This window comes from Ahaetulla prasina, chromosome 2 (genome assembly GCF_028640845.1).
Source record: "Ahaetulla prasina isolate Xishuangbanna chromosome 2, ASM2864084v1, whole genome shotgun sequence".
NCBI lineage: Eukaryota > Metazoa > Chordata > Lepidosauria > Squamata > Colubridae > Ahaetulla > Ahaetulla prasina.
Genome location: NC_080540.1, coordinates 131807720 through 131820193, shown reverse-complemented (window position 1 = coordinate 131820193; position 12474 = coordinate 131807720). Strand labels below are relative to the sequence as shown.

Sequence of the window (12474 nt, the reverse complement as noted above, 5' to 3'; positions counted from 1 at the left end):
CTCTTTTGGAGTAAGCGAAGTTATGCACAGCGCAGAAGAAGCATGAGAAGCAATAAAGGTAAAGGTAAAGGTTCCCCTCGCACATACATGCCAGTCGTTCCCAATTCTGGGGGTGGTGCTCATCTCTGTTTCAAAGCCGAAGAGCCAGTGCTGTCTCAAGATGTCTCCGTGGTCATGTGGCCGGCATGACTCAACATCAAAGGCGCACGGAACGCTGCTACCTTCCCACCAAAGGTGGTCTCTATTTTTTCTACTTGCATTTTTACGTGCTTTCGAAACTGCTAGCTTGGCAGAAGCTGGGACAAGTAACGGGAGCTCACCCTGTCACATGGCAGCACTAGGGATTCGAACCACTGAACTGCCGACCTTTTAATCGACAAGCTCACCATCCTAGCCCCTGAGCCACCGCATCCCTTGAGAAGCTATAGACAAAAGCAATTAAATCCACAAAATAAGAGAAAAGGAAATCTAACTAAATCTAGTTTACATCAACATAATTTTATTATAACTCCCACACCTTTCAATCCTTGCAAAGTGTCCCTTCTTCCACTCCTTCATGCCAGTTATTTTGTTCTTGAACTTTTCACCATTCATTTTTGGAATATCCCTTCACACATTTGCATTCCTCTCAACCCATTCATTTTGCTTTGATCAAGCACTTTCACATGCTTCTTTCACACTAATCATTCATTTTTCTATTCAATTCACATTCATTCTTGACTCAACCTCTTGTTTTACAGTATCACTTTGTAGTCTGTCATTCCCACTTCGTTTGTATTTCTTCTGACACACTGAGCACTCTCTTCCATATAACAAAGTGGGTAGAAATGTATTCTTCTACCCCAGCATTTTCAATTACTTTGATAAACACTCATTATTTATATCAGACAATAGGCTATTTTGTTACAAGCATTTGCATTTCTTAAAATGTCTCAATCCAGTTTACATATTGAGTAAGCAAACTACCAATGTGCAGAAATTCATTTATTTGCACTATCTTCTTGCTATCTGCAATCTCGAGTAATTCATTTTGATTTTCCAGTCAAACACAACAACCTTATCCTCTGGAATGATGCCCCCTCCCATCCATATATGGAGAGTCACTGTGAAGAATTCACCCCACCCTCCCAAAGAATTATGGGTCCAATTGAGTGAAGGTCCCTTTTGGTTGTCTTAATTAACCTATTTGGGCTGGTATTTATATATTGGATTGTTTTCTATAATGATACATGGTTCCAATTCCAATATGTGCCAGGTATGTGTTTACATTTCCAACACTATGGGGACATATTGCTAAACATTTTAGCCAAACTTGCCGGGGGCAGATGCCATCTATAGAACATTTATAGAGATTTTCCTTATATGATGTGGCCATTGTCAGTTTCCGATTTCCCCCCATCCCAAAGCTTTTACCATTTATTCAAATCTATATTATATCTAAAACTTTTAGCCCATACTATCATCTTCTCTTTAATTTGTTTGTCTTCCATTTTATAATTTAATAAATAATTGTATAGTATCCTTATCAATTTGTCCTGAGTCCCCACTAATATCTTGTCCAATGTTGTTAGTTCTCTATAAAAAATCCCATGTTTTCACATCTTTCACATAACACGATTGTATCTGCAGGTATGACCACCACCCTAATGCCACTCCTTGGTCTTTTAGTTCTAATCTGGTTTTCAATTCACCATTCTCATTTAGTATATCTTTATAAGAAACAATTTTTTCCATATTGATAAGATTTTGGGTGTATCAATGCTTCTAAGGTGAAGAACCAGGCTGGTATTTCCCTATAGTTTTGTTATTTAATTTTGTCCCACACTGATAACAATGTGTTTCTTACATAATGCCTTTTGAGGTATCGATATGCCGTGTGTTTCTCCTGTACCAGAGAAATGCATGCCACCCTAGTTGAAGGTTGTGATCCTCTAATAATAATAGTCTTCTATTCCTCAGTCTTATCCACTTTTTCACCCACGGGAGTACAGCTGCTTGGTAATACAATTCCCTGTCAGGCAGACCAAAACCTCCTTTCCCTTTTGACTCTTGCAGTAGTTTCAGTTTTATTCTCGGTTTTTTCCTTGCCAAATGAATTTCAACATTATTTAATTCAATTCCTCAAAATATATTTTGTGTATCTTCTGCAATATGTTCATCTTTATTGCGGCTATTCTACCCATCATGGAAAGTTAGAATAGAATAGAATTCTTTATTGGCCAAGTGTGATTGGACACACAAAAACAAAGCTCCTGTTTAAAAGCTCTTTCCAAAACCAGGAAACCCACTAAAAATCTTGTAACTCTCAGCTTTCCTCCCAATATTAAGTGTGTCTTCCAGCCATCAAATACCTACTTGGTTTAACATATCTGATCTGATTCTGAGAAAGATCTGATTCTGTTCAGAGATGAACAGCTGGTTTCAGTGACTAAGCATTGGGGGCTCTTTCAGTACCTAAAAGGGAAAAAAAATCAACAGAAGCCAGGGAAGTTATACTTTGCAAGTCCCATGACCAAGATTATATTAAGGCAAAGAACCTAATTTATAATAGGTTAGATAATGAGATTATTGAAATAAGATAATCTTTTGTCACTGAGCAAATGAAAGAATTTCTGGCAGTTCCAAAATAAACAAATACTTTTTTGTTCCTTTCATTGTATTTAATCACTGGATTTTCTCAGATTAGGGGAGATTCAGTGAAATCTGAGAATATTTGTGGCATCTGATCTAGTCTTTCTCAATATATTGTTTTATTTCCAAAATGTATGCAAGTAAAGAATTCATTTATCTATAGAGGCCAGAGGTCAAACTAAAGAAAAACAACACCTTTTTTGAAGACTTGTACTTTAAGCGCTGGCTAGTTTCACAAATATGTAAATTCATCTAGTGTGGGAATTATTCAACATATTCCATCTCAAGAAGAGATTTATGGTTTTGAAAATTCCTAGAAATTTCATAACTTTGCTAAGTATGGGATATAATCCAAAGGACTATGTGATTGTATGTGTGTGTGTGAATTCCATTGCTGAAAATGTGAGCTTCATTTCTCCAAAAAGCATGTGAGATTCCTTAAAAAGGGAACTATTCCAAGTTGCTATATGGTCTGGAGGGCCAGGGACAGGGGCTGTTCCTCTGCCTTGGTCCTATTAGACCTCTCAGCGGCTTTTGATACCATCGACCATGGTATCCTGCTGCGCCGGTTGGAGGGATTGGGAGTGGGGGGCACCGTTTATCGGTGGTTCTCCTCCTATCTCTCTGACCGGTCGCAGACGGTGTTGACAGGGGGGCAGAGGTCGTCCTCGAGGCGCCTCACTTGTGGGGTGCCCCAGGGGTCGATTCTCTCGCCCACCCTGTTCAACATCTATATGAAGCCGCTGGGCGAGGTCATCAGTGGGTTCGGGGTGAGTTATCATCTGTACGCTGACGACACTCAGCTGTACTTTTCCACCCCGGACCACCCCAACGAAGCGGTTGAAGTGCTGTCCCGGTGTTTGGAGGCTGTACGGGTCTGGATGGGGAGAAACAGACTCAAGCTCAATCCCTCCAAGATGGAGTGGCTGTGGATGCCGGCACCCGCAGCTGACTGTTGGGGGCGAGTTAGTAAGGAGGTGGTTCGCAACTTGGGCGTCCTCCTGGATGGACGGCTGTCCTTTGATGAACATCTGGCAGCCATCTCCAGGAAGGCCTTTTACCAAGTTCGCTTGGTCCGCCAGCTGCGTCCCTTCCTTGACCGGGATGCCTTATGCACGGTCACTCATGCTCTGGTTACATCTAGGTTGGATTACTGCAACGCTCTCTACATGGGGCTGCCCTTGAGGTGCACCCGGAGGCTACAGTTAGTCCAGAATGCGGCTGCGCGAGTAGTAACGGGAGCCGCTCGTGGCTCCCATGTGACATCACTACTCCGTAGTCTGCACTGGCTTCCTGTGGTTTTTCGGGTGCGCTTCAAGATTTTGGTTACCACCTTTAAAGCGCTCCATGGCTTAGGACCCGGGTACTTACGGGACCGCCTGCTGTTACCATTTGCCTCCCACCGACCCGTACGCTCTCACAGAGAGGGTCTCCTCAGGGTGCCGTCCGCCAGTGTCGGCTGGCGGCCCCCAGGAGTAGGGCCTTCTCTGTGGGGGCAGCGACGCTCTGGAATGAACTTCCCCCTGGCCTATGTCAAGTGCCTGATCTTCGGACCTTCCGTCGTGAGCTTATAACACACCTATTTATTCAAGCGGGACTGGCATAATAGTGTAGAATTTTAAATTTGGGGTTTATTAATATTTCAAAATTTTAAAATCTAAATTTTAATTTATCAGCCTTTATAATTTGCTATGTTTTAAATGTTGTTTTAATTGTATATATTTTGTTTTATCGTTGGCTGTACACCGCCCTGAGTCCTTCGGGAGAAGGGCGGTATAAAAATTTAATAAATAAATAAAAATAAATAAATAATTAGGTTTTTATCCCATCTTTATTATCTTATAAGTAATTCAAGGCATAAGACATATTTAATACTTCTTCCTTCTCTACTTTTTCTCACAATAAGGTGGGTTGGGCAGAGAGAGAGAGTGACTGGCCCAAGATCACACAGTTGGCTTTATGCCTAAAGTGGGACTAGAACTCATGATCTCCTAGTTCCTAGGCCATAACTTTAACCTCTAGACTAGACCAAACTGGCTTCCATTTTCATTTTGCTCCTGGAGGGCATTGTTACTTGGTTGAGTGGCAGAAAGTACCAGAGGCACCTTCCTCATTTACTGTATCGCTTGTGCCTGCTTGTTTCATTTCTACTAAAATAAAATAAGAACCTTTCTGTATATCTGCTTGCCTTACTGGGAGACTTTGAAATAGAAAACTGAGCCTTGCAAGGATTTCTATTTTCACCACCCCAAAATGTCGGTATGTTTTGAAGCCCAGTTTTTTTGTTTCCCTGATTAATTTATTCCATGTTGGCATATACTAATTATTTTTCTATTTCTATCAAACCAAAGCTATTTATCCATGGGAATCTTGCTCCCATGATGAAAGCTGTCCAGTCATAAAACGTTATAAACTAGTTTATAATCCAGAAGAGCATCAAACCCATTTTAGAAGTAATCAAATAACGATTCAATGTACCATTATTACCATTTATTAGTACCATTTATTCGTATTCATTTATTATGCATATACTTATACCTGTTTATACTTACAGTATATGTTTGTATGTTATGTTCATACTTATACTTGTTTTCTCATACATGCTTGACAAACTAGATAGATAGATAGATAGATAGATAGATAGATAGATAGATAGAAAGAAAGAAAGAAAGAAAGAAAGAAAGAAAGAAAGAAAGAAAGAAAGAAAGAAAGAATGAACAGGGGTGCCATGAGGAAGGTTTCTCCCTCTCTCTGGACCATGCAGCCCCTTCATCTCACTCACTCTGTACAACTGATTCCTCTCTCAGGCGGATCTCTCTTTTAAAGCCAGATCTCTGGCTGATCGCTTTCCCAAAGCCAGAACCCTGGCTCTGTTTGGGGATCTGCTGTAGAAGAGCCCACTTGGAAAGAACCAGATTTTCTGCCCTGCTGCCCTACCAAGAATGGCTCCAGAGAACCGCATCCAGAGATCAGGGCAGACAGACCACGTTCCTGAATGCGTGGCAGAAAAATAAGGCTGACCCTGATCTGAAGTGCGGTTACACGGAAACAGAAAGAGGCACAAGGCAGGCTGTCCTGCAAGCTACATCCCCACCGAAACGAAAACAATTCCTTTCCAAGCCGCAGCCGCCTGATTTGCAAACCAGCTGTCTGGCTAGCGTTCACCACCCAAACCGCTTAATTTGTTTTCAACAACAACAACAACACAAGAAGTGCCGGTGAGAAGTCAAATCCGAGGCCACCAAAGCCCAGGCAGGCGAAAGCGCTCGCCCAGGTCCGGGTCCCCCCTTCGGTCGGCCGCTCTCTCCCTTCCTGAGCGCTAGAAAGGGGCGGTTCCGCGCGTGGGCAGGAGAAGGAGGGGCAGAGAAGCAGCGTGGCCGGAGCTCTCGAAGCTCCCCGGGCAGTTCCTGCTCCCTGCGCGGGAGCCACCATGACCAGCAACGGAGCAGGCAATGGGGGCGCCCCTCCGGCGCGCAACGGAGTCCCCGGCGCTCTTCCCCCGGCGGTGAAGCCTTTGTTGCTCGGCAAGAGTTACGACGTCTCCGGCAAGGTGTGAGCCTGCCCCGATTGGGCACCAGGGGGCACAAGAGAGGACAGGGAGCGTGGGGTGGGGGGAGGGAAGGGGGCCCTTCGCGGCTGTCATCGCGGGCAAGGCAAGGCGATCAAATCAGACTGAAAAGGCATTAAACACGCTCCCCCCCTCCCCAAATTGTCTTGGAGAAGAAGCTGGTGTGTGCGTGTGGGGGGGAAGCGTAATACCCCTCCCCCTTTCGTGTTCTCCTTGCTGGCTCCCCCACCCAACGTCTCCAAAGGGTTCAGCTTCGCCCACAAACTTGGGATAAAGACAACCAAGAAACAGGAAAAGGGGGCACAGCAGCACCTGGGTGAGGCTCAGGTCTGCTTGGAAAGCCTCTCTCGGATGGTTATGTGGGTGAGGGGGGAAAAAAAACCAAGGGCGTTTTTCTTCGTGTTTTTAGGACTGAATGATGTTTTAGTATTGCCATTCCTACCAACAGGCAATTGTGTTCCTACATCCTTAACAGGTGCCTAGTGAACACAAATTCAACAGGTCGTTTTCTTTAGTTGGCGAAGAACACCAATAGGGACAATACAGCTGTTGAATATTTTTACCTGTCATTCACGGGCTTATAAATCTACCCCTCAAAGTACGGAAGTCACTATGGCCCTGAAAATGGGCTTTTTCCCTAAGTCCTGATGAATTCTTGGTTGCAACTGTACCAGGTTCATATTCAGGCCGAGCTCTGCCTCCATAGACAATGCAGGTAGTCCTCGGCTTACGACCACAATCGAGCCCAACATTTCTGTTGCTAAGCGAGACAGTTGTTAAGCGAGTTTTGCCCCATTTTATGACCTGTCTTGTCACAATCGTTAACTGAATCACTGCAGTTGTTAAGTTTAGTGACACGGCTGTTAAGTGAATCTGGCTTCCCCAGTGACTTCGCTCGTCAGAAGGTCGCAAAAGGGGATCACACGATCCCAGGAAACAGCAACTGTCATAATATATGAGTCCGTTGCCAAGCGTCTGAATTTTGATCACGTGACCACGGGGTTACTGCAAAGGTCGTAAGGGTGAAAAAAAACAACCCGGTTCCTAAGTCACTTTTTTGCAGTGCCATGGTAAACTTTGAACAGTCACTAAATGAAGTGTTGTAAGTCGAGGACTGTCTGTAAAGTGGATCATTAAAGGGCTGGGGCGGGGTAATTGCAGATCTCAGTTCCTCTTTAGCAAGACCGCTTGTTAAAATCGATGGCCAATAAACAAGAGTCGCACTGTTCTTTGCAGCAGCTGTAACTGTTGCTATTCAAACCACATTGGGAGGAAGCAGCTAAAGAAGGGAAGACGCATCTCAGAAAGCAAGGGAGGATGGGGGAAGGGTTTTGGCAAGGCAGTGAAGTGCACTTCCTCACATTCAGGGCTTGCACAGATCTCCCCAGCTGGGATAGGAGCTCCAGCAGTCGTGCTGCAGAAACCAGGAAGAGCGCTATTGGGGACTGGCAGATAGAGCGTTATTCTATTGATATTGCAAGTTATTTATTTCATTTGTATCCTGGTGTTCCTTCGGGCCATGATAAGCCTCCTCAGTGTTGGTCTTGCAAAACTGCCTGCTTTGTGTGATATAAAGAACCAGCTTGCCACAAGAAGGCAGCTCAAGGAGCGTTGCTACAGATAGCAAAGGAATTCCGTGAATTATCTATGGCTTTCCCATACACGAGGAATTATAATCCTGCATGGGGTTCCAGTGGTAATATCCGTGTTTCCATCAGAGTTGGACAGTAGATCGGTATTCTAATCAATAGAAATACAGGTAGTCCTCAATTTACAACAGTTCATTTAGTGACCCAAGTTACAACGGCACTGAAAAAGGTGACTTATGACCAATTTTTCATACTTATGACCATTGCAGTAGCATCTCCATGGTCACCTGACTTACATTCGCATGCTTGACAACTGACTCATATTTATGACCTGGGGTCATGTGATCCCCTTTTGTGACCTGACAAACCAAGTCAACAGGGAAGCCAAGTTCACTTAACAACCGGCTTGCTAACTTAAGAACTGCAATGATTCGCTTAACAGGGGCCTCTGTGGCTCAGACTGGTAAGACAGTCAACACAGCTGCTTGCAATTACTGCAGGCTCGAGTCCCACCAGGCCCAAGGTTGACTCAGCCTTCCATCCTTTATAAGGTAGGTAAAATGAGGACCCAGATTGTTGGGGGGGCAATAAGTTGACTTTGTATATAAATATACAAATAAGATGAAGACTATTGCTTGACACTGTGTAAGCCGCCCTGAGTCTTCGGAGAAGGGCGGGATATAAATGAAAATAAAAATAAAAAAATTAACAAATGTGGCAAGAAAAGTCGTAAAATGGGGCAAAACTCACTTAACAAATTTCTGACTTAGCAACAAAAATGCTGGGGTCAATTGTGGTTGTAAGTCGAGGGAACTTTTACTTTAAGAAGGAGCAACAACAACAATCAACGAAACTTAGCAAATTGACCCTGGGTCCTTGGCCATTCCATCACAGCAATCATTCCTGGCTTGTTCTATCTTCCTTCCCTTGCATGGCACTTTCTGAGTCAGGTGAACTACAACTCACATGGATTACAACTTCAGATACATTGTCCAATCTTCCTGAAAGGCCTCAGGCAGGAAAATCTATATGGTTCTTCCCTGCATGAGTCCCTGTTCTGGGATTTGTTGCCTAAACCAACATTCCCTCCATTCAAAACTGCAGAGAGGACATTTCCTCTTCCTCTTTCTTAAAGCGAAACCAACTTGTGCAGCTTCCCCAAATTTGGTTCTTTTCAGTTGGGGTGTGTTGCAGCTTCCCACTTTCTCAATTGTTGCGCCTGAAGCCTTGCTGAGGATTTGGGAATTTGCAGTTGTAAAGCCTCTGGGAGACACTACGTTCGGGAAAGTGACATTGGCATATCAAGTGTTTTTTTCCCCCTTTGGGAATAGGAGAAGTGGGTTCCAGCTCTCTGGGAAATACTGCTGTCTCCAGCTGAGGAATGCTGGGAAGCAGATTTCCTAAACTGAGGAAGACACCATTACTCCACAAGTGTTCCTTGTCCTGAACCTAAGTTTAGTTTGTTTCAGGAACCAATATGAGTCAGTCACCAGGGCCAGAGAACCGTCTTCTGAAGTTTTGGACTCTTACTGAAGCCCATCCTCAGCGAACTTCTCTCTCACCAGTGGTGAAATGTAAAATTTGTTACTACCGGTTCTGTGGGCATGGCTTGGTGGTGGTGGGTAATGTGACTGGGTGGGCGTGGCCAACTTTTTTTTTTTACTTTTAAAAGCATTTTTTCTACAACCTCTTCCGCCAAAGTGGTTGTAAAAAAATGCTTTTAAAAGGCTCCTTTGATGATCCCAGCTGAGTTGCCTGATCGTCAGAGTAAAAGTAAAAGTAAAAAAAAAACCTGATGATCGCGCGACTCATCTGGGCATGGGGGGGGAGGGATTTTTGCTACCGGTTCTCTGAACCACCTGCCGCCATTGCTACTGGATCGAGTGATCCGGTCCGAACTGGGAGCATTTCACCCGTCTCTCACCAGATGTGTGTGAGAGAAGTTCCCTGAGGATGGGTTCCAGCTTGAGTTTGAAAGCTCAAAAGACTAAACTTTTGTTCCCAGTGACCCACCCAGATTGGATCCAGCAACATTATCCTGGTACACGTTTAGCCTTCTTTCCTTAGTTTGTTTCTTTTTCTTTTAAGAATTATTTTTCAACTCTGGACTGCTAGGAATCCAGTGTTTGTTGTTCTGCCAGGACTGTTGATGGATTTTCCCCTAAGGATCGCTCTTATCTCTGAACTGGGTGGGCTCATTTTTTTGTAGGAGGACAAATGCTGGCTAATCTACATTTCTCATAGGGATAAATTCCCGAAAGAGGTGTGTGTGTGTGGGCTCTCCCTTTTGTGGACCAGAACATCTTAAATGAAAATTGTCACAAAATCTTACCCCACAATCAACCCTTAAGATGCCATATGGCAATTTGGCAACTAATCAGAATAGCCTCAATTATTGTTTTTCCTTGCCTGGGTAAATAGGGAATCCAAAAAGGCCAACCAAACTGGGGCTTTTAAGCAGAAAGTCTGTTTGCTTAGAAGGAGGAGTGGATACTGGCTTACCTGTTTGCTCTGCTGTCTTGCATTAGAGGTGAGGCAGTGGCAAGAAAGGAAGAGAGACCCAGAATTTATGGATCTTCTGATACTTGGCATGGATTATAATGGTACCTCTTGGGAAGGGGTGAAAAGCTCCAGGTTCGGACTGGATCACCTGATCCAGTAGCGATGGCGGCGGGTGGTTCAGAGAACCGGTAGCAAAAATCCCTGCCCCTCCCCATGCCCACGATCATCAGAGGCTTTTTTTTTTTACTTTTAAAAGCATTTTAAAAATAAAAGAAAAAGCCTCTGATGATCATGTGGCTCAGCTGGGATCATCAGAGCCTTTTAAAAGCATTTTTTCTACAACCTCTTCGGCTGAAGAGGTTGTAGAAAAAATGCTTTTAAAAGTTTTTTTTTAAAAGTTGGCCACGCCCACCCAGTCACATTATCCACCTCCCCCACCAAGCCACGCCCACAGAACCGGTAGTAACAAATTTTACATTTCACCACTGCTCTCGGATCTTGAGGGAAGGTTCAGGAATTCTGGGAGTTGAAGTCCACAAGTCATAAAAGGACCAAGGTTTCCTACCCCTGATCTAACCCAAGGGTTGTCAAACTCACTGCGTCATGTTGCTGTCACGTGATGTTTTGTTTCACAGAGTTGGGACAGGTGTGGCCCGCACGTGAGGCATCCGGCCCATGGGCCACCAGTTTGACACCCCTGATCTAACCCACAGACTCTGTCTGTGTTTATGGTCACAGTGACATCAAGGGAAATAGACAAAAGCCCATGGAAGAAGGAACTGGTCATTAGAAATATACTTCAGATTTAATCAAGTGTATTATAACAAACAGTTCCTTCTTTCTCCACCCTTTGTCTATATAACATTGTAGATCAATGACAAATCTGGTTCCAGGGAGTGTGAAGAAAGAGACTGGGTTTGAACTGTGTCTTTGGGGATTACCTGAAGGATTAGTAAAATATTTGGACTAGGGAGAGGTAACATTAGCTAATGGACTATTTCCTTGCGTAGGGCAAAGGTGAGGAGTGCAGCTCCCTCTGAGCTGGGGCTTCTGACACCTCACAAGGGCTTCCCAGAGCATTGGGTGACCTCTCCACCCTACATGTTTCAGTAAATAAAACTATTGATCCTAAGCATGCTTCTGTGAAAGTAGTTTCACTGAAGAAACTCATTCCCAGGTAAGAGCACAACAGATAGGATGATATTTAACTGTCTTGTGTGAACACAGCTATGTTGGCAGTGACAACTGAAGAGGGTCCAAGGCAGCAGAGAGCAGGACTCCCATAAATAGAGCCAAGAAGGCTCTACAGAAAGTCCCTTAAACTGGAATAAATAATCCTAAATAAGGAATTGTAATTATTATAATTCCTAAGATGAGGAGCAGTAACTGAGTAGCAGTTAGAAGATTTTGGCCCTGTCATACTAGCTCAGTGCTTTTCAATTGGCTGTGGAATTCTGGGAGTTGAAGTCTGCACATCTTAAAGTTGCCAAGGTTGAGAAACACTGTACCTCACTACCTTCTAGAGAGCTGCCCTGACATTTCAGAAAGATACTTAAGTCCTTGAACAAGGCATATGGCTCCTGTGCTTCCAGACATGTAATTTGTCCAGAGTAGCTTAGCTACGGGTAGAAGGCTAAGCAAAGGCAGAAGTTGGACCATATGCCACAAAGTGTAAATATAAATGGGCTGTTTGTTTCCATTGGAAACAGCAGCTGGCAGTTAGAGTAGTTACAAGCTGATCTCCTTATCTTTTGCTCGGAAGAGAGGAAACACTGACAAGGAAGAGGTGCTTTTAGTAATGATGAAAATAAGGACAAGAAGTTAAGGAGAGTTTATAATCTTTCATCGTTCCAGACAAAGGCCAGCTCACAAAAAAAAAAAAAACCTGTCAAACTCTTTCAGAGAATCAGGATGGTGGGATAGATATCCTTCAAAACCGTTCACCTATCACCTCTTGAGGGAACACAATAAGAAGGAAGACTTGCCAAACATTTCCTATCAAGCAAACAACTATATTTCTGGAGTTCCCTTTCTACCATTGCTTGATAGGCATGGACTAGAGAGAGATGAAAATATAGGAATTTATTTTGTCAGATCCACAGTGGTGGGAATAGAAAGGGAGATCATGGATGGTTTTCTTTGAGCTAAACCTTTCTGAAAGACTTTGCAAAGTACCCTCTATTT

At 43.7% G+C, this 12474-nt stretch overlaps 2 protein-coding genes across 3 annotated transcripts in view; one reads left to right on the top strand and one right to left on the bottom strand.

Annotated features, from left to right (window-relative positions):
• The window catches only part of CD300LF (CD300 molecule like family member f), a 117449-nt gene that overhangs the window by 52430 nt on the left and 52545 nt on the right, over nucleotides 1–12474 (bottom strand). The window lies entirely within an intron of this gene.
• Nucleotides 5879–12474, top strand: part of RAB37 (RAB37, member RAS oncogene family) — a 33900-nt gene continuing 27304 nt past the window's right edge. The window contains exon 1 of one of the 2 annotated variants that reach the window (XM_058165555.1): nucleotides 5879–6181. In XM_058165555.1, the coding sequence (XP_058021538.1) occupies nucleotides 6062–6181 (120 nt within the window). In that variant the 5' untranslated portion in view covers nucleotides 5879–6061. The remainder of the gene's footprint in view (nucleotides 6182–12474) is intronic. The other variant, XM_058165554.1, reaches the window with a different exon arrangement.